At 41.3% G+C, this 25133-nt stretch overlaps 1 protein-coding gene across 3 annotated transcripts in view; it reads left to right on the forward strand.

The window, feature by feature from the left end:
- LOC128635626 (oocyte zinc finger protein XlCOF7.1) overlaps positions 1–24359 on the forward strand; it is a 29163-nt gene extending 4804 nt beyond the window's left edge. Inside the window, exons 2-10 of one of the 3 annotated variants that reach the window (XM_053688701.1) lie at positions 1401–1478; positions 2871–2933; positions 3103–3250; positions 3439–3537; positions 11130–11237; positions 11975–12082; positions 12259–12366; positions 13319–13426; positions 21264–24359. In XM_053688701.1, the coding sequence (XP_053544676.1) occupies positions 1401–1478; positions 2871–2933; positions 3103–3250; positions 3439–3537; positions 11130–11237; positions 11975–12082; positions 12259–12366; positions 13319–13426; positions 21264–22039 (1596 nt within the window). In that variant the 3' untranslated portion in view covers positions 22040–24359. The remainder of the gene's footprint in view (positions 1–1400; positions 1479–2870; positions 2934–3102; positions 3251–3438; positions 3538–11129; positions 11238–11974; positions 12083–12258; positions 12367–13318; positions 13427–21263) is intronic. The other 2 variants (XM_053688702.1, XM_053688703.1) reach the window with 2 other exon arrangements.
- Positions 24360–25133: the final 774 nt, after the last annotated feature.

Here is a 25133-nt window from a genome sequence, read left to right on the forward strand (position 1 = left end):
ACAGCATCTTCTATCTTCATCCATCCAGCGCGGAGCGGGTCCATCTTCAAGACATCCAACGCTGAGCATCCTCCTTGGTTGACGACTACCCGACGAATGAAGGTTCCTTTAAGTGAGGTCATCCAAGATGGTGTCCCTTAGATTCCGATTGGCTGATAGAATTCTATCAGCCAATCGGAATTAAGGTAGAAAAAATCCTATTGGCTGATGCAATCAGCCAATAGGATTGAACTTCAATCCTATTGGCTGATTGGAACAGCCAATAGGATTGAGTTCGCATTCTAACTGATATGTGTTTCAATAGCATGTGACTGGCATACTAACTGATAGGTGCTTCAATAGCATGTGACCTGTACACTGATAGGTGCTTCAATAGCATGTGACCGGCACACTGATATGTTTCTCACCAGGATATGAGTAAGAGGTGCCAGAGCCCCGTACAGAGTCACTACTGCATGTCCTGAACGTCACTTCTGGGTGAGATGGGGCTGAGAGCAGGAGGACAAAAGTGAAAGAGAATTGGTGAAGAAAGTTGTGTGCTATGTGTAAATGAGAGATGAGTCTGCACATGAAAAAGAGCTGGTGCTGAGAAGATTGTGAGGGAAAGGCAGGTGGGCGAGAGGCAGTAGTGTGAGGAGACTGTGCGTGGGTGGTGAGAAAGGCGGCAGTGCGAGGAGACTGGGCGAGAGAAAGGCGGCAGTGCGAGGAGACTGGGCGAGAGAAAGGCGGCAGTGCGAGGAGACTGGGCGAGAGAGAGGCGGCAGTGCGAGGAGACTGGGCGAGAGAGAGGCGGCAGTGCGAGGAGACTGGGCGGGAGAAAGGCGGCAGTGCGAGGAGACTGGGCGGGAGAAAGGCGGCAGTGCGAGGAGACTGGGCGGGAGAAAGGCGGCAGTGCGAGGAGACTGGGCGGGAGAAAGGCGGCAGTGCGAGGAGACTGGGCGGGAGAAAGGCGGCAGTGCGAGGAGACTGGGCGGGAGAAAGGCGGCAGTGCGAGGAGACTGGGCGAGGGAAAGGCGGCAGTGCGAGGAGACTGGGCGAGGGAAAGGCGGCAGTGCGAGGAGACTGGGCGAGGGAAAGGCGGCAGTGCGAGGAGACTGTGCGCGGGCAAGAGGATTTTATTAATTGGTCCAGAATATGATCCTATCCGATAACATTCCTACCTGTGAATCTCACATTTTGACATCACAGCTTGAAACAATGTCTGATATATTTGTATTTTGGACTCATGATTTACAATAAAGATAATTTATATGGCACACTACATACCTGTATTAACGTACATAAATATGGTTGCCACTTTATTGTTGTTACTCATTTTCTGGGATAATAGTTGGATACACCCTGTATCTGTCACTGGTGGCCTCTAATCTCGTCTCTTTGCTTATATTCTGGCATCACAGATGATCAACAAGATGGAGCAGATGACGGATCGGATCCTAAAGCACGCTCTGGAAATCATCTACCTGCTGACCGGAGAGGTGAGCGCTTCTGGAGAATGTAAATAGAGCTCTTGGTGGCTTTATTAGAAGAATCCTGTCACTTCTTTTATCTGGGGTCCCATTAAACATTGTCATTTATAAACCTTTAGACACTAGGGGTGTAGGAGTTCCCAATATATTAACCTATAATAAGGTTGTAAAGAGACAGTTGGGTTTGCTAGTTACACATACTGACCCCCTGCTGTAAGGAGATAATTAAAGGGACAGTATACACTCATTTTCATATAACTGCATGTAATAGACACTACTATAAAGAATAAGATGCATAGATACTGATATAAAAATCCAGTATAAAACAGTTTAAAAACTTACTTAGAAGCTCCCAGTTTAGCTCTGTTAAAAAGGTAGCTGGAACACCCACTGCAAGTGGGAAATAGCAGACACCCCCCTGCTCTGCATATGAAAAGACTCTTTACACAAACAGGAGCAAGCTGGAGTAGGTATACGCTGGTATTCTCCTAAAACTTTGGGGCTTGGTTAGGAGTCTGAAAATCAGAACAATGTTATTTAAAAATAAGCAAAACTATACAATATAATATAGTATAGTAAAAATAAACCCTGTATGGGCTATATAAATGGATCATATACAAAACATTCATGCAAAGAAAAATCTAGTGTATAATGTGTCTTTAAGTTTGATAGTTACACATACTGCCCCCTGCTGTAAGGAGTCAAACTGACACATCATGGTTTTACTTCTGGGGGAGGTGTATGGTTATGTGTAGTTTATGGATACAGCAACAATGTCTTAAATGGACCATTGTACCTAATTAATTACATGTTCTAATTCTTCAGAGCATGGTATTTTAAGACTAGGGACTTGCACCTCCATGTGGAGTTAAAAACATAGTAAAAGTACTTCTCAGGACCTATAGAGCTCTTCGGGTGCTGAACTGAAACAGCTGCTGAGCCCATCAGCGGCACTGGTTACACAGCTGGGTTATGCGACTAGTGCTGTTGATTGGATCAGTGTCACTTTCCACTTGGGACCAGAGGTGCTCTAGTTCAATGTGTTTAACCACTTTGTGGGTGTTGAACACAGAGGTGCAGGGACGCTTGTCTTAAATTTAAATGCTCTGACAAATTAGAGCTCGTCATTTTTTGACTATAACGGCCCTTTAAATAGATCCATCCTGATGAAGCAGCAGGGAGTTGAGAGAGGCAGAAATAAAGGTGAAGGTTAGAGGAGACCATTCCGTGTGTGGAGACCCTACATGATGAGTGCACATTAGCTTACAGCTTTATAATCAGGAACAGATGGACCAGTCTAGTGCACAGGTCATTTACAGATGTCTTGCTAGTCTGGTCTGGCGCTGTCTGTCATTATTTTATGACCGTTTTGCTTCTTCCTGTTCCTCTCTCATCCTGTAGGAATACACCGTTGTGAAGAAGAAGAAATCCCGCCCTAGAGGTACCGACCTGCTGACCCAAGAGGTGAGCCGTGGAGAACGTGACATTATATGGCTTCAGCACACAGTGATTCCCTTTACTGACAAAACCGCATATTGTTTATATTCTGACCATCTGTCTGTGCCTCATTCTCAGTAACATGGTTGTCACCTTTTTGTCACTGTGTCAGTACTGAATAGGATGTGTGTTTCAGGTCCCTATAAAGTGTGATGATTTCGCCGTCTATTTCTCAGTTGAGGAGTGGGAGTATATAGAGGGGCACAAGGAATATTACAAGGATGTCATGAAGGAGACTCGGCAGACCCCAGAGACACTGGAAATGTCTGCAGACATGAGACTGGGTAATGTCACTACACATATTCTATTTCTCTCCTCTCCTTTTCTCTCTCTCCTTTTTTTTTGTTCAAAGTTAAATAATGGATATTAAATGCTAAAAAAAATACTTTTTTTGTAAGATCATGTTTGCTGCTTGATTAAAAAGTGCTATTTTTGAAACTGTAAAATATAACTTATGTAATAATCTTTTTAGGCGCTTGTAATACTGAATGTGCATCAGATGAGGAAAACATAGATCAGATGAGTGCGAGAGTCGATCTGGACGCTGAGGAGCAGGAAAAGCTAGAAAATGGTGTGTGCATGTATAAACACTAACAAATGATTGTCTTTATCCTTCACCTTTTAACTCATTTGAGGAGTCACAGATCCCCTTGGGATGCCTGGGAATTGCTTCAAGAACCTGTAATCACCTGCACCTTTGTACATCGGGGAGATTTTTTATTGAGGCGGCTATTATAGAGCCGCTATATACCCCTTTACTTTATTTAGAGGAATGTTGTCATTCATTTGGAATAGTACATTGCACGGCTTTATCTGCTTCTTAAAGGGACAGTTTACTCAAAAATTTTCTCCCCTTTAATTTGTTCCCAATGATTCACTTTACCTGCTGGAGTGTATTAAATTGTTTACAAGTAGCTCCTTTACCCTTATATTGGCATTTGAAATTGTTGATTTAGCATGTGGTATCCCCACCTATTCTAAAAGTTTGTGGCCGTGCGTACCAGCTATAGATAAGCTTTGTAAACACAGCCAGCAGAAGAAATTACACTCCCAGTGCGATATAGCAGAGATAAGGTAATAAAATGTTGATTTTCCATTGTTCTCTCAAAGTACTGGTGATTGTTTTAAGGACAGATATAAGATAAAGAAGCATGTATATGTGCACAATGTGATACAGTAATGAGATCTGATTATACCTACAAGCTCAACCCATTTTATTAGGTTGTGGCTTCTAAACACAAAATCAGAGCTTTAATATACACAAATAAACCTTAAAAAGCTAATTTTCATAAATTGTTTACTCTGCAGTTGGTAAAAAAAGCAATTGTAAACACATTAAGGGAAAAACTATTTTACAGTATACTGTCCCTTTAAGGGGATGTAAAAATGTCTGTTTCTCTTGTTAAGTGTATCCAGTCCACGGATCATCCATTACTTATGGCATATTCTCCTTCCCAACAGGAAGTTGCAAGAGGATCACCCACAGCAGAGCTGCTATATAGCTCCTCCCCTAACTGCCATATCCAGTCATTCTCTTGCAACCCTCAACAAAGATGGAGGTCGTAAGAGGAGAGTGGTGTTTTATACTTAGTTTATTTCTTCAATCAAAAGTTTGTTATTTTTAAATGGTACCGGAGTGTGCTGTTTATCTCAGGCAGTATTTAGAAGAAGAATCTGCCTGCATTTTCTATGATCTTAGCAGAAGTAACTAAGATCCATGGCTGTTCTCACATATTCTGAGGAGTGAGGTAACTTCAGAGAGGGAATGGCGTGCAGGTTTTCCTGCAATAAGGTATGTGCAGTTAAAATATTTTTCTAGGGATGGAATTTGCTAGAAAATGCTGCTTATACCGGATTAATGTAAGTAAAGCTTTAAATGCAGTGATAGCGACTGGTATCAGGCTTATTAATAGAGATACATACTCTTATAAAAATGTAATATAAAATGTTTGCTGGCATGTTAATCGTTTTTATATATGTTTGGGGACAAAACTTATTGGGGCCTAGTTTTTTTCCACATGGCTGGTTTGATTTCTGCCTAGAGACAGTTTCCTGAAGCTTTCCACTGTTGCAATATGAGTGGGAGGGGCCTATTTTAGTGCTTTTCTGTGCAGCTAAAAATACTGACAGAGACATTCAGCTTCCCTCTGCATGATACAGGACATCTCTGAAGGGCTCAAAAGGCTTCAAAGTCGTGTTTGAGGAGGGTAACAATCACAGTAGACTGTGGCAGTTGTTGTGACTGTGTTTAAAAAACGTTTTTGTCATTTATTATTCTGTTTTTGTTATTAAGGGGTTAATCATCCATTTGCAAGTGGGTGCAATGCTCTGCTGACTTGTTACATACACTGTAAAAATTTTGTTAGTGTAACTGCCTTTTTTCACTGTTATTTCAAATTTTGTCAAAATTTGTTTCTCTTAAAGGCACAGTAACGTTTTTTTATATTGCTTGTTAACTTGCTTTAAAGTGTTTTCCAAGCTTGCTAGTCTCATTGCTCATTGAAACAGAGGATACTTGTTCATTATTAAAAGCCATGGTGGAGCCCCATAGGAGAATGTGTACTAAATGTATTGATTTCACCTTAAACAGTAAAGATCAGTCTTTATCTATAAAAGAATTGTCACCAGAGGGGTCTGTCAAGGGGGAAGTTATGCCGACTAACTCTCCCCACGTGTCGGACCCTTCGCCTCCCGCTCAAGGGACGCACGCTAATATGGCGCCAAGTACATCAGGGACGCCCATAGCGATTACTTTGCAGGACATGGCTGCAATCATGAATAATACCCTGTCAGAGATATTATCCAGATTGCCTGAATTGAGAGGCAAGCGCGATAGCTCTGGGGTTAGACGAGATACAGAGCGCGTAGATGCTGTAAGAGCCATGTCTGATACTGCGTCACAATATGCAGAACCTGAGGACGGAGAGCTTCAGTCTGTGGGTGACGTCTCTGATTCGGGGAGACCTGATTCAGAGATTTCTAATTTTAAATTTAAGCTTGAGAACCTCCGTGTATTGCTTGGGGAGGTATTAGCTGCTCTGAATGACTGTGACACAATTGCAGTGCCAGAGAAATTGTGTAGGCTGGATAAATACTATGCAGTGCCGGTGAGTACTGATGTTTTTCCAATACCTAAAAGGCTTACAGAAATTATTAGTAAGGAGTGGGATAGGCCCGGTGTGCCCTTTTCCCCACCTCCTATATTTAGAAAAATGTTTCCAATAGATGCCACTACACGGGACTTATGGCAGACTGTCCCTAAGGTGGAGGGAGCAGTTTCTACTTTAGCAAAGCGTACCACTATCCCGGTTGAGGACAGTTGTGCTTTTTCAGATCCAATGGATAAAAAATTAGAGGGTTACCTTAAGAAAATGTTTATTCAACAAGGTTTTATTTTACAGCCCCTTGCATGCATTGCGCATGTCACTGCTGCGGCGGCATTCTGGTTTGAGGCCCTGGAAGAGGCCATCCATACAGCTCCATTGACTGAAATTGTTGACAAGCTTAGAACTCTTAAGCTAGCTAACTCATTTGTTTCTGATGCCATTGTTCATTTGACTAAACTAACGGCTAAGAATTCCGGATTTGCCATCCAGGCACGTAGGGCGCTATGGCTCAAATCCTGGTCAGCTGATGTGACTTCAAAGTCTAAATTACTCAACATTCCTTTCAAGGGGCAGACCTTATTCGGGCCTGGTTTGAAAGAAATTATTGCTGACATTACTGGAGGTAAGGGTCATACCCTTCCTCAGGACAGGGCCAAATCAAAGGCCAAACAGTCTAATTTTCATGCCTTTTGAAATTCCAAGGCAGGTGCAGCATCAACTTCCTCCGCATCAAGACAAGAGGGAACTTTTGCTCAATCTAAGCACGCCTGGAAACCTCACCAGTCCTGGAACAAAGGCAAGCAGGCCAGAAAGCCTGCTGCTGCCTCTAAGAAAGCATGAAGGAACGGCCCCCTATCCGGCGACGGATCTAGTAGGGGGCAGACTTTTTCTCTTCGCCCAGGCGTGGGCAAGAGATGTTCAGGATCCCTGGGCGTTGGAGATCATATCTCAGGGATATCTTCTGGACTTCAAAGCTTCCCCTCCACAAGGGAGATTTCATCTTTCAAGGTTATCTGCAAATCAGATAAAGAAAGAGGCATTCCTACGCTGTGTGCAAGACCTCCTAGTAATGGGAGTGATCCATCCAGTTCCGCGGACGGAACAAGGACAGGGTTTTTATTCAAATCTGTTTGTGGTTCCCAAAAAAGAGGGAACCTTCAGACCAATTTTGGATCTAAAGATCTTAAACAAATTCCTCTGAGTTCCATCTTTCAAAATGGAAACTATTCGGACCATCCTACCCATGATCCAAGAGGGGTCAGTACATGACCACAGTGGACTTAAAGGATGCCTACCTTCACATACCGATTCACAAAGATCATCATCAGTTCCTAAGGTTTGCCTTTCTAGACAGGCATTACCAATTTGTAGCTCTTCCCTTCGGGTTGGCTACAGCCCCGAGAATCTTTACGAAGGTTCTGGGCTCACTTCTGGCGGTTCTAAGACCGCGAGGCATAGCGGTGGCTCCGTATCTAGACGACATCCTGATACAGGCGTCAAGCTTTCAAATTGCCAAGTCTCATACAGAGATAGTTCTGGCATTTCTGAGATCGCACGGGTGGAAAGTGAACAAGGAAAAGAGTTCTCTATCCCCACTCACAAGAGTCTCCTTCTTAGGGACTCTTATAGATTCTGTAGAGATGAAAATTTACCTGACAGAGTCCAGGTTATCAAAGCTTCTAAATGCTTGCCGTATTCTTCATTCCATTCCGCGCCCTTCGGTGGCTCAGTGTATGGAGGTGATCGGCTATGGTAGCTAATGGTAGCGGCAATGGACATAGTGCCATTTGCGCACCTACATCTCAGACCGCTGCAATTATGCATGCTAAGTCAGTGGAATGGGGATTACACAGATTTGTCCCCTCTGCTAAATCTGGATCAAGAGACCAGAGATTATCTTCTCTGGTGGTTGTCTCGGGTCCACCTGTCCGAGGGTATGACCTTTCCCAGGCCAGATTGGACAATTGTAACAACAGATGCCAGCCTTCTAGGTTGGGGTGCAGTCTGGAACTCCCTGAAGCACAGGGATCGTGGACTCAGGAGGAGAAACTCCTTCCGATAAATATTCTGGAGTTAAGAGCAATATTCAATGCTCTTCTGGCTTGGCCTCAGTTAGCAACACTGAGGTTCATCAGATTTCAGTCGGACAATATCACGACTGTGGCTTACATCAACCATCAAGGGGGAACCAGGAGTTCCCTAGCGATGTTAGAAGTCTCAAAAATAATTCGCTGGGCAGAGACTCACTCTTGCCACCTGTCGGCAATCCATATCCCAGGCGTGGAGAACTGGGAGGCGGATTTTCTAAGTCGTGAGACTTTTCACCTGGGGGAGTGGGAACTCCATCCGGAGGTGTTTGCTCAGTTGATTCATCGTTGGGGCAAACCAGAGTTGGATCTCATGGCGTCTCGCCAGAACGCCAAGCTTTCTTGTTACGGATCCAGGGACCCAGAAGCGACGCTGATAGATGCTCTAGCAGCGCCTTGGTTCTTCAACCTGGCTTATGTGTTTCCACCGTTTCCTCTGCTCCCTCGACTGATTGCCAAAATCAAACAGGAGAGAGCATCAGTGATTCTAATAGCGCCTGCGTGGCCACGCAGGACCTGGTATGCAGACCTAGTGGACATGTCATCCTTTCCACCATGGACTCTGCCTCTGAGACAGGACCTTCTAATACAAGGTCCTTTCAATCATCCAAATCTAATTTCTCTGAGACTGACTGCATGGAGATTGAACGCTTGATTTTATCAAAGCGTGGCTTCTCCGAGTCAGTCATTGATACCTTAATACAGGCACGAAAGCCTGTTACCAGGAAAATCTATCACAAGATATGGCGTACATATCTTTACTGGTGTGAAACCAAGAATTACTCATGGAGTAAGGTTAGGATTCCTAGGATATTGTCCTTTCTCCAAGAGGGTTTGGACAAAGGATTATCAGCTTGTTCCTTAAAGGGACAGATTTCTGCTCTGTCTATTCTTTTGCACAAGCGTCTGGCAGAAGTTCCAGACGTCCACGCATTTTGTCAGGCTTTGGTTAGAATTAAGCCTGTGTTTAAACCTGTTGCTCCCCCATGGAGCTTACACTTGGTTCTTAAAGTTCTTCAAGGAGTTCCTTTGAACCCCTTCATTCCATTGATATTAAGCTTTTATCTTGGAAAATTCTGTTTTTGATGGCTATTTCCTCGGCTCGGAGAGTCTCTGAGCTATCTGCCTTACAATGTGATTCTCCTTATCTGATTTTTCATGCAGATAAGGTAGTTCTGCGTACCAAACCTGGGTTTTTACCTAAGGTGGTTTCTAACAAGAATATCAATCAAGAGATTGTTGTTCCATCATTGTGTCCTAATCCTTCTGCAAAGAAGGAACGTCTTTTACATAATCTGGACGTAGTTTTACTTACAAGCTACTAAAGATTTTCGTCAGACCTCTTCCCTGTTTGTCGTTTATTCTGGACAGAGGAGAGGTCAAAAAGCTTCGGCAACCTCTCTTTCCTTTTGGCTTCGGAGTATTATACGCCTAGCCTATGAGACTGCTGGACAGCAGCCCCCTGAAAGGATTATAGCTCATTCTACTAGAGCTGTGGCTTCCACCTGGGCCTTTAAAAATGAGGCCTCTGTTGAACAGATTTGCAAGGCCGCGACTTGGTCTTCGCTTCACACTTTTTCAAAATTTTACAAATTTGATACTTTTGCTTCTTCGGAGGCTGTTTTTGGGAGAAAGGTTCTTCAGGCAGTGGTTCCTTCCGCTTAATCCCTGCCTTGTCCCTCCCATCATCCGTGTACTTTAGCTTTGGTATTGGTATCCCATAAGTAATGGATGATCAGTGGACTGGATACACTTAACAAGAGAAAACATAATTTATGCTTACCTGATAAATTTATTTCTCTTGTGGTGTATCCAGTCCACGGCCCGCCCTGTCCTTTTCAGGCAGGTCTAAAATTTAATTAAACTACAGTCACCACTGCACCCTATGGTTTCTCCTTTCTCTGTTTGTTTCGGTCGAATGACTGGATATGGCAGTTAGGGGAGGAGCTATATAGCAGCTCTGCTGTGGGTGATCCTCTTGCAACTTCCTGTTGGGAAGGAGAATATCTCATAAGTAATGGATGATCCGTGGACTGGATACACTACAAGAGAAATAAATTTATCAGGTAAGCATAAATTATGTTTTTATTGTTGTAGTAAAAAAGCATTAAGCAATGACTTGTACTTAAAGGGACAGTCTAGAAAATGAATAAAAGATAAGGATATGGAAGATAAACAGGGGCTGAAGATTGACTGCTATATAAGAGGGGAGGGGAAGTGAAGTCAAATTAAACTTTCATGATTCAGATAGGACATGTAATTTTTAAACAACTTATTTTTATCATCACATTTGCTTTGTTCTTTTGGTATTCTTTGTTGAAACCTAAGCCTAGGTAGGCTCATATAAAAATAATTTGCAATATGAAATTTGGATAATGTGTATGCAATTTAGCCGTACAGAGTAAAATGAATTATTCTGATATTATTCTCTTAAAAAAAAATACTATCATGGCAGTTCCAAAGCAAAACAGGAAAAGTATTTATATTGCAGTAACATTCCAGTGTGAGGTAATGTGAATGATAGGAAGATATATACTTAGTCCGTGAGATGCTGCAGGCTATGTAAACCACATCTGGGCCGGATGGAATTGGAACGTTGTGTGCTGCTCCCCCAATTGCTGTCGATCGGGCTCTGACCATCAGTCTGTCCCCAGTGTTTTCGTGTCTACTCACATTTATGTAGAAATCATATATGTAAATGTTAAGACCACCTATGAAGTATAATTTTCTTATATCCCACAACTATTCTAGAACACAAAGTGGACTGTTCTCCAGTTAAAAAACAGAAAACTATGAATGTGTTTAAACGTTAATGCTTATAATACATGAATATATTCTTTATTTATGGACAGAGGCATGTCATGAATAAGAAAAAAAATTCCCCAACTTTACACGAACATTAGTTTTACAAAAAATGATACAACAAAAAAAAATGTAACGTCCCTTGAATTCTGTACTGTAATTTACAGATGCAAATGATGATAAACATTGTTCCGTGACCGTTAATGAGACTACAGAGGGTGACAGACATGAGAAGGATTTTCAGCACACGGACGTCTGTTTGGACCCATGTACAGGTGAGTGATTGACCAGATAACGCACTTGGTTTAGTAAAATTTCCTAAAGCAGCATCATAAAAAAATGTAATAGTATTACTATTATTTATATACACAGTATATATCAGCAATGAAATGCAGCATAGCGAAAAGTCTGTGCACACAATACATGTTTTATATATGCACAGTATATATCAACAGTTAAATTCCACATTGTAAAAGGTCTGCACACACAATAAATGTTTTATATATGATCAGTATATATATATATATATATATATATATATATCTCTATATCGACAATTAAATTCCACATTGTAAAAGGTCTGTGCACACAATAAATGTTTATATATGCACAGTATATATCGGTAATTAAGTGCTGCATTACAAAAGGTCTGCACACACAATAAATGTTTATATATTCACAGTATATATATCAGTAATTAAGTGCCGTAATATTTTACATTCCAATGTTCTTCAAATTGAAGAATTATATATATATAAATATACTGTGTGTGTGTGTGTATGTATATAAATGATTTTTTTTGCAAAATATAAACTACTTCTTATATTTTAGTATATCTGTTGTAAGAATATATTTGTCAAAATAATATCCACAAACACCTTCTTCTGATCTGTTTTGGAATTTGTTTTTTTTTAAAAAAAGTAAAACAAAAAAAAACACCAAAAAGTTTTACACAACATACATTAAATAACAGTGAAATGAAACTGTCTATAACAGAGAATTTTTTTGATAGCAGAAACCAAAAATGAAATTATAGAAAGCAGCGAAAAAATTGAGGAGACAAACGTCTGGCGTCAAATAGAAACCCTGGAACAGGAAATTCAGGAAAATACCAGCGCAGGTGAGTTGTTCTTTCTAACAAATACATTTGACACGACTTTCAGTGAACAATAATATTAAAAAAATTCTAATTGAGAGAAACTTAAGATATCTGTGGTGTTGCGCTGATAAATGATTATTGTTGCATAGCCGAAAGGGATGGGTTTAAAGAGAATAAGACTTTGAGTGTATACACAGGCGCACATGACAAACCTCTATACTATGTGTCCGATGATGAGGAACCAGAGGATGAGAGACGGGATACAGATATTTACCAGATTACAATGCCCACAGACGCATATGAAGGTGAGTGATATATGATCAAACATTTCCTGTGTCCGTCAATAGTCTAAATTCGGTTTAGTTGTTATATTTCTGGAAAGTGTTTGGCTTCTGCTACGATACAATTTGATTGGTGCGTTTATATTTGTTTGTAGCAAAGAGATTTTTCTGTTGCAGCAACGGGACATTATAGCCAAATGATAAAGCACACGAAAGTGATGCAGCAGAGCTGTAAAAAGCGGACTAGAAAATATCACCTGATCGTCTATATGTAAAAAGCAAGATATTTTACCTCAGAAACCACATCCCCTTGTAAAGGGACTGTAAGCAGCCAATCGGGATGCTAGTCCCAGGACTTGTCAGGGAGCGCAGCACAGTCTTGTTAGTTCCTTACTCAGTTTAAGAAACTTTACTATAATTTCTCGTGAGATATTAGTCAAATTTCATGACATTACTGTAAACCAGAGTGTGACATCAGCACTGATGATGCTGTTTTTTAAAAAATGTATTTGTTTCCCAACTTTTAGTTGGACAGTATCTGAGGTTTAACTGATCACAGAGCACTTACTATTGTGAGCTGAAGACATTGGGATTAATTTATCAAAGTGCGAGCTGACATGATACGATGTAGCGTATCATGTCCGCCGCACATAGATAAATGTCGACAGCATACACTGTCAGCATTTATCATTGCACAGAGGCTCGCACGGAAACAGGGGCATTGAAATATTCAGGTGATATTTTCTTGTCGGCTTTTTACAGTTATGCTGCTTTACTTTCAAGTGATTTATGAGTATTATGTCCCTTCAATCACTAAACTCTACTGCAGTCACCTGTGCAGCATTTAGGAAATTCAGCACATTTTGTACCTCCGGCAATAATTCAGCTCTTGTTCTGTCGTGGTCTGACTGTATAGACCAAGTAGTTTTTGTTCATTTCCAGTATAATTAATAAATATGTAAAACTATTATAACAGGTCTACATGACAGAGAGCTATATTGTGTATCAGATAATGGGGAAAATGAGAGATCGAGACAGCATAAGGATATTGAAGAGAGAGAGGACAATTCAGACCCCTGTGCAGGTGAGAAATATGTGACAATATGTTTCGGCATATAAGCTGCTATTTAAAAATGATTAAAAATTGATGCCAATTTCTCAAATGTTTAGTATTTCTTTCCTATGACAACGAGAGTTTACGACTTAATTCCAATTACTAGTGGGATATTCAACTCCTGGCCAGCAGGAGGAGGCAAAGAGCACCCTAGCAGAGCTGTTAAGTGTCGCTTCCCTTACCCATAACCCCCAGTCATTCTCTTTGCCTTAATCACGGGAGGATGGCGAAGAAGGTGTCTGAAGATTTTTAATCCTTTAATGGGTACTTTTCCCTGCAAGCAAGGACTTGGGCTATGCTGTGTCCATTTCAATCTGTTTAGTAAGAGTAATGGGGGCTTTTAGCAGTTAGAAGGTGGTCCTTGCTTTATTTTTAACAATGTATGCTACCCCTTTATAGAAAACCAGGGTTGGTTACTCTGTTTCTTTTTCTACAGGTCCCTGTTGGCGGCCAATTGAGGCTATCAGACCTGCAGCTGCTGTGACTGCTCCACAGCAGAAGTGTTCTGGAGGGTAAGTCCTTTCTTATATATTTATTTCTCTGGGAAGAAATAGCATGGATCAGGACTAACAGATTCAGGGACCTAGTGGGACCTGTGACCTAAAGGGGTTTGTATATTTATTATATTTATCCGTTTTTCGGATATACTGTGGCCGAGCAGCTATCTGGCCTTCTGCCAGGAACAGGGAATGTGCCGCCCCGTTTCTGGGCAATTTTACAGTCAAGCCCAGGACTTATGGTGTGTGGGGACTGAGGGTCATAGTGTCTTCTTTCTTTCCCTCCTCCTATCCCTTTATGTTCTGTTATTATGTGCTTCCTTTTTGTAAGGATTCATATTTTATTGTGGATGTGTGTTGTGTAACTGACGAGCAAGCAGCTCTGTGAGTATTTTTTGCTGCGCAGTTAGGGTTCAGACAGTTGTATCTGTCGGGTTTCCCTCTGCCTTTAGCAATCGCAACTGTGTGAATGGTTTCACTGACAATGTACACATCTTCCCTCTCAAGTGCACATCGCCAACGATGTGTTTGGGATCTTTTTGTGTTTGAACATATTTGCAGCCTTAACCGAATTTAATAGCGCTGCCCTAATTGCTATAGATGCAGCGTCCACCTAAGGGGTATTAATCCAGGGAGAGGGCACCGGGAATTAATCTCTCTAATCTCTTAGCCACAGTCCCTTATTCCCCTAATGTGAGGGGAACACAATGCTTTCTAGGGCTTTGACTTTATTCTGTCTAAGTTATGTCTCCTCATTCCCCTTCAGTACGGCAGCACCTCCGCTGCTTAGGAGCTGCAGATTGTGCCTGTATTTATGAGAGGAAGATTTTGCATGCAGTATATGACTTTGGGTTTCCTTTATTAAGAGAAATATTTATGCTCACATCTATTGTGGTATATTGTGTGGCTCAAGCACCTTTTTGACAATTTGTTTCACACTTTCTTGGGTGCTGTTTTAGAAAGCTTGATGATGGTTCATTTGTTGGATTCTGATATTTAGATGCTGGGGGTCTGAGAACTCTCTTCCCTTGGGAAGTGTTCCTCTTTATGGAAGACAGCAGTGTAGGGGGTCTCGAACCCGAGAACGAAGTCTGTCCTGACTCACAGTAGCATGCCGTTTTTGGTAGCGGTCAGAGTTCTACTCAGGGTTTTGCTCCTCGTAAATCAATCCTTTTTCTTCCAGAGGTCTGGGACTCTTGTTTTCGGTCTTTGACTAGGACTGGGAACATTACCCTGGAGGAAAGGTTGGGGATCGGTTACTCTATGCAGTGTTGACCGTTTTCTTTCTTGAGTCTGTCCTCCCCTTTGGTGGAAGAATTTTTGATGTCCTCCTCTTTTCTAACAGCGTCTGTTGCTGGGAGGGGAAGGTCCTTGGAGCCCGGTATTCTGGTCGGGAGCTGTTGTCGAGATTTTGGCGCTATTCGGTGGTTTGAGTTCCATGATGGCTTGGGTCAGCCTTTCTACCTGGAAGCTGGTTATTACGAGTTCTTGTTTCAGGTGGCGTGGTGTTCTTTTGGAGAGCTCTTTGTTAGCTGCTGGGATAGTTATCCTGTCTCTGTTGTCTATGCTTGCCTAGCCTGCAGGTTTCTACTTGACTACGATGCAACAGGGAACTCAGTTTTCTGTAGCACCTTATGGTACGGTGCTGTGTCAGGGATATGAGGGTGGCCCTCGGGTCCTCTTTGGGACGTTTTTCCCTGAGTATGGACTTCTTTTCAGGTCCTTGTTTTTCTAGGGAGTTTGTCTCCCTGGGCGATAATATCGTGACAACCTTGGGTTGTTCTAAGTTTTTTTTTTTTTTTTTTTTTTTTTTGAGCCCATGTGGAATGGTCCTTTGGGTTTTTTTTTCTGGGGATCTATTCTCCCTCTCGGGGGCAGATAGAGGTCCTTGACCTTTTAGACCGGGTACTCTTTGTGGGAGTCGAGAGCCTGCGGGGCTGGCTCCTCGGAGGCTGTTTGTGCTCAGCAGATTCTGGGGCTGAGTGGTCTCTAGCTCGGCTTTGCTGGTTGTGTAACTGATGTGCAGTTACCTGGGCTTCAGGTTTTTTACCCGTGTTGTTTATTATTTTTATAGGGTGTCGGGTAATTTCAGGCTGTGGTGCCTTTTGAAGGGGCCGCCTTTTTGTACCCACCCTTTGTTTGCATGCAGTGTTTTCTAGCTTGGGTATTGTTTTCCTAAAAGTAATTAATGCAGCTGTGGACTCTTCCCGTTTTTAAGAAGAAAAACATCAATTATGCTTACCTGATAGTTTTCTTTTCTTCTGACGGGAAGAGTCCACAGCTCCCATCCGCGTTTTGTCTATGAGACGGCAGTAATTTTTTGTTCTTCCGGCACCTTTTTCACCCTGATATTTCTTCTACTGTTCCTTGACTGGTGGATGAGATTAGTGGGGGAGGTATTTAAGCCTTTGGCTGGGGTGTCTTTGCCTCCTCCTGGTGGCCAGGTTCTGAATTCCCAAAAGTAATGATTGCATCTGTGGACTCTTCCTGTCAGAAGAAAAGAAAATTATCAGGTACGCATAATTTATGTTTTTAATGCTATTTATACCATAAGGGACTGTGTGTGCATGTGTTCTGGCACTAACGACTGTCTGGTAATCGCTGTGAATGCTTGATGCAATCACACTGCGATTTTAACTTTTACAAGAGCAAATGGCTGATGTCAGTGCCTTTTTTTCTTAAGACCGGCTTTTCTTTTAGTGCCTTACTGTGGCGCAGCTGAATTCTCCAGGTCATGTGACGCTCCCTTCCGTTCTCAGAGTTAAGGAGTGGTGTCCGCTGAATTGTACGAGTTCAGCTAGTCTTCTCCTGCTTCTCCTAAGTGATTCCAGCACTCGTCATTGAGGAAGGGCAGGTAGGCACTTCAGTCAAGGCTGAGGTGTAGTGGTTTATCTGGAGGGGTTGTTTTTGAGTGTTATCTCAAATTTCTAAGTTAAAAGTTTAAAGTGACAGTAGCATTTACTTTGTGGGTCAATATCTTTTTAAACTGAGGTCTGACAGAATTAACAAACTTTAGTGTTAGTATACATTTTTAAGATTCTTTTTTTATTTGGGTATTTTTCTTGCATCTTGGAGCAGGAATCTGTTCCAATTGACAAATGTCTGCTGTGCCTAGAGAACCAAATATTTTTTTTTGCCTACGCAATTTTGTTCTTCATGTCTAGATAGAACTTTAAATGTAAAGCTAGGATTTTCGTTTCTGAGCCTAAAGTCAATCAGGATGACGCTGTTCAGGCAATGCCACAGCTTTTTCCTCAAACGTCCCAAGCTTTAATGGCGTCACATACAGTGTCCTGCAGTTCCTCTTTGACTCCTGGGGGAGTTTATTTGTTTGCGGAATTTGCTGCGCAGGTATCTTCTGCGGTATCTGCGGCATTATCTCCTTTTCCTATGCTAAAGGGAAAACACAAGAGGACAATTAAAGATTCAGATAATAAGGTTTCTGTTCTGCTACCCAGGTTGCCCTCCCTCATAAGTCTGATGAGGAGGATACGTCGGTATTCTCTGAGGGTGAAATCTCAGATATAGACAGTATAATTCCTTCATCTGATGCTGAAGTAGTATCCTTCAGATTTAAAGGGACATGAAATCCAACATTTTTCTTGCCTGATTCAGAAATAACCTGCACTTTTAAACAACTTTCTAATTTACTTCTATTATTTAATTTGCTTCCTTCTCTTGTTATCCTTTGCTGAAAGGTTTATCTAGGTAAGCTCAGGAGCAGCAAAGAATCTAGGTTCTAGCTCCTGATTGGTGGCTGCATAATTATACCGATTTGTCATTGGCTCACCCATGTGTTCAGTTAGTGCATTGTGGCTCCTTCAACAAATAATACCAAGAGAATGAAGCAAATTTGATAATAGAAGTAAACTAGATAGTTGTTTAAAATTGTACGTTCTACCTAAATCATGAATGAACATTTTTGGGTTTCATGTCCCTTTAAGCTTGAACACCTACGTGTATTGTTAAAGGAGGTTTTACCTACTTTGGACAACTCTAATACTCTTGTCGTGGTCAACCCTAAGAAATCTAGTAAACTTAATATTTACTATGATGTTCCTTCAATTGTGGAAGTGTTTCCTGTTTTCCGGACTGTACTGCGGAGATTATTTCATAGGAATGGGTGAAGCCGGGCTACCTTTTTCCCCGTCTCCTGATGTTTCCTGTCGTTGACTCCATTAAAGATTCATGGCACACAGTGCCTAAAGCAGAAGGGGCCACTTCTACTCTGGCTATGAGAACTACTATTCCTATAGAGGATAGCTGCTCTTTTAAGGATCCAATGGACAAAAACCTGGAGGCTTATTTGAAGAAGATGTATGTTCATCAAGGTCTTCAATGGCAACCTGCAGTTTGTATTGCCACTGTGTCAAGTGCGGTATCTTATTGGTACAATGCCTTGTCTGATTCACTTCTGGTAGAGACTCCTTTGGAGGAGATCCAAGACAGGATTAAGGCTCTCAAGCTAGCCAACTCCTTTATTTCTGATGCTACCATGCAAGTTATTAAATTGGGAGCCAAGATATCTGGCTTAGCTGTGCTAGCTTGCAGGGCGTTGTGGTTGAAATCTTGGTCAGCGGATGTTACTTCTAAGTCCAAGCTTCTGGCGCTTCCTTTCAAGGGTAAGACCTTGTTTGGACCTGGTCTGGCAGAAATAATTTCTGACATTACTGGTGGAAAAGGGTTTTTTCTACCACAAGACAAGAATAATAGACCTAAAAGACGTCAAAGTAATTTTTCGTTCCTTTCGTAACTTCAAAAGAAAGTCTTTCCCTCCCTCTTCCAAGCAGGAACAGTCCAAGTCTTATTGAAAACCCAATCAGTCTTGGAACAAGGGGAAGCAATCTAAGAAGCCTGCAGCCGAGTCTAAATCAGCAGAAAGGGTTTGGCCCCGATCCGGGATCTGATCAAGTGGGGGGCAGACTTTCTCTGCTTTATCAAGCATGGATACGAGATGTCCCAGATCCCTGGACTGTGGACATAGTATCTCAGGGTTACAAAATAGAATGCAAGACTTTTCCTCCCAGATGCAGTTTCCACCTCTCAAGATTATCTGAAGACCAGATAAAAAAAGAGGCATTCTTGAATTGCGTTCGGGACCTTTCTTCCCCGGGAGCGATAGTTCCAGTTCCTGTAAGAGAACAGGGTCTAGGATTCTATTCAAATCTCTTTGTGGTTCCCAAAAAAGAGAGAACTTTTTGTCCTATTTTAGACCTAAAGTGTCTCAACAAGCCATTCGTTCCATTCTTCCTAGAAGAGTCAGATTTCTGCATTATCTATTTTGTTGCATAAGCGTCTGGCGGATGTGCCAGATGTTTAATCCTTTTGTCAGACCCTGGCCAGAATCAAGCCTGTGTTTAAGTCTGTTGCTCCTCCTTGGAGCCTTAACCTTGTTCTTAAAGTTTTTTGCAGCAGGCTCCGTTTGAGCCATTGCATTCCATAGATATTAATTTATCTTGGAAAGTTTTTTTTGTTTCTTATTGCTATTTATTCTGCTGGGAGAGTCTTGGAACTCTCGGCTCTGCAAGTGTTTCGCCTTACTTTATTTTTCATGCTGATAAGGCGATTCTTCGTACTAAAGTGGGATTTCTCCCTAAAGTGGTTTCAGATAGAAATATTAATCAGGAAATTGTTGTTCCTTCACTATGTCCTAATCCTTCTTCTCATAAGGAACGTTTGTTACACAACTTGGATGTTGTGCGTGCTCTAAAATTCTACCTTCAGACAACTAAGGATTTCCCCCAGTCCTCTGCCCAGTTTGTTTGTTTCTCTGGAAAGCGTAAAGGTCAGAAAGCTACTGCTACTTCTCTTTCTCTCTCTGGTTGAGAAGTATAATTTGTTTTGCTTATGAGACTGCTGGTCAGCAGCCTTCTGAGAGAATTACGGCAAATTCCACGAGGGCTGTCTCCTCTTTTTTGGGCTTTCAAAAATGAAGCTTCTGTGGATCAGATTTGGAAGGCTGCAAATTGTTGTTTTTTTTTCAAATTTTACTAATTTGATACTTTTGCCTCGGCTGAGGCTTCTTTTGGGAGGAAGGTTCTTCAAGCGGTAGTGCCTTCTGTTTAGGTCTGCCTGTCTTGTTATCCCTCCCTAGTCATCTGTGTCCTCTAGCTTGGGTATTGGTTCCCACTAGTAATTGATGACGCCGTGGACTCTCCATATCTTAGGAAAGAAAACAAAATGTAAGCTTGCCTGATAAATTTTGTTTCTAGTTATGGAGAGTCCACGACCCCACCCTTGAATTTAAAACCGTTATTTTTTTACTAAACCTCAGGCACCTCTTCCTCTACACCTTTGTGTAATTCCTTTTTTCCCCATTTTCCTTCGGTTGAATTACTACAGATTATGGGTAGGGGAGTGACACTTAACAGATTTGCTGTGGTGCTCTTTGCCTCCTCCTGCTGGCCAGGAGTGATATTCCCACTAGTAATTGATGACATTGTGGACTTTCCATATCCGAAAAGAAACAAATTTATCAGGTAAGCATACATTTTGTTTTTTTTGTATTTTTGGGATTACTGTAATGTACAGTACATATTGGAGTAAATCCAAGCCAGATTTACCTCAAGGCTATTGGCTAAGATGTGAAAACATCACCTCTCAGCAAAACCGTGATCTGCTTTGGGCTGCCGTAGCAGCTCAGAGAATCAATCGCTTGAAATAAATAAAGGAGCTTTCTTCATGAAGTATTTTATACTTCATGAATAAAAGTCCCCTTTATTTGTTTCAATAGTCAATCCTAGCATTTGTGAAATGCTAGGGTTGACTTTCACTTTAAGTCACATTCCCTCTGCATACTAAAAGGCCAGATTGGCTCTTCCACATAAGGCAAGTGTTGGGTGGAGTTTGGTAACTGAAAAACAATTGCAGCAAATAAGAGGCTAATTTGTTTAGACATGGCTGATATGTTATTCTATGTCAACCCAACTAAAATGTCTTGTAATGTCAAGGTAGGCATGTGGATTTGGATCATTCATTAGGATCCAAATGTGGAAAAGGTGGCTGTTCGCAGCATTCGTCTTTTTTTATCGGATTTCTTCTTGTGAAAGTGAAACATGCTACGATCTGGATTTACACAGACCTTCATGTGTTTCAGTTTCGCAATAAGAATCCGTCTCCGAAAAGAACCATTGTTCCCATAGTAATTCTCAAATTGCTGAAAATTTGAAAGTAGAAGTAAATCAGAAAGTTGTTTAAACTTACACACTGTGTATGAATCGTGAAAGAAAACCTTTACGTTTCATGTTCCTTTTAATATGATATGTATTAAAATGTCTTTTTAAATTCTATTCCAACTTTTGTTTCGACAGATCAATGGATGGGCATAGATATGTCTGGTGCGTATGACCAATCCAGTAGACCAGAAAATCTTGTTTGTGAAGAAGGAGCAAACCATGTTAATAGAAAGGCTCCGTGTGATACTTATATGGGATTAATGACTGAAGGATTAATCCCCAACAAAGATGTGGCTTTGATGGAACCACACTTATACACACACGCACAGAGCAAAATAATGCAATATCCTGTTCGTTTATTTAAAAAATATATAAAAGAAAACTCTAGTGCATCAAAAACACACAGCAATGACTATAATCGCAATAACGTCAAACGGGGAGGCAACTCTAATCCAACGCGTTTCACCCGCAAGCCCATTTCTACTGGCTCAAAACCCTTTGTGTGTATTGAATGTGGGAAATGTTTTACTCTCAAGTCCCGGTTTGATTTACATCAGTGCGCTGACACTGGAGAGAAACGGTTTGCGTGTTTTGAGTGTGGAAAATGTTTCAAACAGAAGTCGCATCTTATTACTCACCGTCGCATTCACACCGGAGAGAAACCTTATGCGTGTCTGGTTTGTGGGAATTGTTTCAGTGACAGAGCAAGTTTTGTCCGACATCAGAGAATTCACACAGGAGAAAAACCCTATGTGTGTAACGATTGTGGGAAACATTTCAGGCAGAAGACGCATCTAATCTCACATCAAAGAGTTCACTCAGGAGAGAGACAGTTTGCATGTTCGTATTGCCGAAATTGTTTCAATGACAGAGGATCTCTTGCCAGACATCAAAGAATTCACCTAGGATAAAGAGCAATAAACTGAATTTAGGTGTTATGTTAACGCCTTACGTATTTAGGATGAACTCTCAGCAGTGCAATCATAGTTGGTTTTCCGTTTCTGCAGTTCAACTATAAGGTTGAAAGATTAGATATTATTCTGTTAAAGTAAATGGTAATTTAGTTAGTTATACCTTATTGTTTATGGCACATCATGGGAATTGCATTGGTTTAGAATATTATTGTTTGCTCTGTCAGGCTCCAGTCCGCAGATATTTAGTTTATTGGTAGAGAACTAGTCTTATGTCCTTTTTCTTTAGACAAAGTAGGATTTTTTTTTTTAACCTACTGTTTTTGTCTTATCTTTTAAACTAACCATATAGGTGATCCTATTAACCAACAATGAAATGGATCTAAATTTGGATACAATGTATTATTTTTATTAAAACAGTTTGTTAACCAAAAAGCCACTTTGCAAATGAGTTAAATGACCTATCTTTGAAATCTAACGGCTAGATTACGAGTTTTTGTCGGTAAGGCTTGCGGGGCTAACGAGCCTTTTTTCCCACCGCTCCCTTAAGACAACGCTGGTATTACAGGTTTTTTTAAACCTGGCGTTAGCCGCAAAAAGGTGAGCGTAGAGCAGAATTTAGCACCACATCTCACCTCAATACCAGCGTTGCTTATGGTAGCGGTAAGCTGGCAAAACTTGCTTGTGCATAATTTCCCCATAGGAAACAATGGGGCTGAACTGGCTAAAAAAAAACAACTAACACCTGCAAAAAAGCAGCGTCCAGCTCCTAACGCAACCCCATTGTTTCCTATGGGGAAACACATTTTATGTCTACACCTAACACCCTAACATGAACCCTGAGTCTAAACACCCCTAATCTTAGACTTATTAACCCCTAATCTGACGCCCCCGCTATCGCGGACACCTGCGCCACCCTTAATCTGCCGCTCCGGACACCGCCGCCACCTACATTATCCCTATGAACCCCTAATCTGCCCCCAACATCGCCGACACCTACATTATATTTATTAACCCCTAATCTGCCCCCTCAACGTCGCCGCAACCTAACTACACTTATTAACCCCTAATCTGCCGCCGCCAACTTCGCCGCTACTATATTAAATTTATTAACCCCTAAATCTAACCCGAAGTCTAACCCCCTAACTTAAATATAATTTAAATTAAACAAAATAAATTTAACATAATGAAATAAATTATTCCTATTTAAAACTAAATACCTATAAAATAAACCCTAAGATAGCTACAATATAACTAATAGTTACATTTGTAGCTATTTTAGGATTTATTTTTATTTTACAGGCAACTTTGTAGTTATTTTAACTAGGTACAATAGCTATTGTCAGGTTAGGTTAAGTCCGGAATCAGACCCAATAGCTGAGTGAATTAGAATAATACTCAGCACACTGAGTAAAACCCAGGATGTGACCCCACGACAACTTCTATTAAACACAGTACTCACACAGACAGAATGGAACACTTGGGGTTCAGAACAGGGTACCAGATGTCTTGATGGTAGATAGTGTGGGGTCAAGCCAAGGCGTAGTCAGACCAGCAGTATTCGGCAACAGAAGATCAGACAGTTCAGGGTTAAACAATAGCGTGATCAGTATAGCAAGGTTTGGCAACTTGTATTCAGACAGTTTAGGGTTAAACAATAGCGTGGTCAGTATAGCAAGGTTTGGCAACTTGTATTTAGGCAGTTCAGGGTTAAACAATAGCATGGTCAATTCAGCAAGGTTTGGCAACTTGTATTCAGGCAGTTCAGGGTTAAGCAATAGCGTGGTCAGTATAGCAAGGTTTGGCAACTTGTATTCTGGCAGTTCAGGGTTAAGCAATAGCGTGGTCAATTCAGCAAGGTTTGGCAACTGTATTCAGGCAGTTCAGGGTTGGGCAATAGTGTAGTCAGAGTAACAAGGTTTGGCAACAGGAAATCAATCTCAGACAAAGTAAATAAGATAGAGGACTCACAGCCACGAAAAGGCAAACGGACCACCGGAATAAGAAGGCATCTGACGTCATCAGAGGGAAGTGGCTACGGTGCGTTACGTTGCTAGGCAACGCAGATACGCCAGAGGACGGCTATTTAATAACTACCTAGCTATTTAATAACTACCTAACTATTTAATAACTACCTAGCTAAAATAAGTACAAAATTACCTGTAAAATAAACCTTAACCTAAGTTACAATTACACCTAACACTACAGTATCAACCTAATTACCTAAACTACCTACAATTAATTACAATTAAATTAAATAAACTACATTACGAAAAAAAAACACTAAATTACAGAAAATAAAAAAAGAATTACAAGAATTTTAAACTAATTACACCTATTCTAATCCCCCTAATAAATTAAAAAAGCCCCCCAAAATAATAAAGTTCCCTACCCTACACTAAATTACAAATAGCCCTTAAAAGGGGGTTGCTGGGCATTGCCCCAAAGTAATCGGCTCTTTCACCTGTAAAAAAAAATAAAAATATCCCCCCCAACATTAAAACCCACACACCCAACCCTACTCTAAAACCCACCCAATCCCCCCTTAAAAAAACCTAACACTACCCCCCTGAAGATCTCCCTACCTTGAGCCGTCTTCACCTAGCCGGGCACAAGTGGACCTCCAGAGGGGCAGAAGTCTTCATCCGATCCGGGCAGAAGAGGTCCTCCAAGCAACAGAAGTCTTCATCCAAGCGGCATCTTCTATCTTCATCCGGAGCGGAGCGAGTCCATCCTCTTCAAACGACGTCCTAACACTGAATGAAGGTTCCTTTAAATGACATCATCCAAGATGGCGTCCCTTGAATTCCAATTGGCTGATAGGATTCTATCAGCCAATCGGAATTAAGGTAGGAAAAATCCTATTGGCTGATACAATCAGCCAATAGGATTGAAGTTCAATCCTATTGGCTGATTGGATCAGCCAATAGGATTGAGCTGGCATTCTATTGGCTGTTCCAATCAGCCAATAGAATGCAAGCTCAATCATATTAGCTGATTGGATCAGCCAATAGGATTTGTCCTACCTTAATTCCGATTGGCTGATAGAATCCTATCAGCCAATCGGAATTCAAGGGACGTTATCTTGGATGAC

Source organism: Bombina bombina, chromosome 7 (genome assembly GCF_027579735.1).
Source record: "Bombina bombina isolate aBomBom1 chromosome 7, aBomBom1.pri, whole genome shotgun sequence".
Taxonomy (NCBI): Eukaryota; Metazoa; Chordata; class Amphibia; order Anura; family Bombinatoridae; genus Bombina; species Bombina bombina.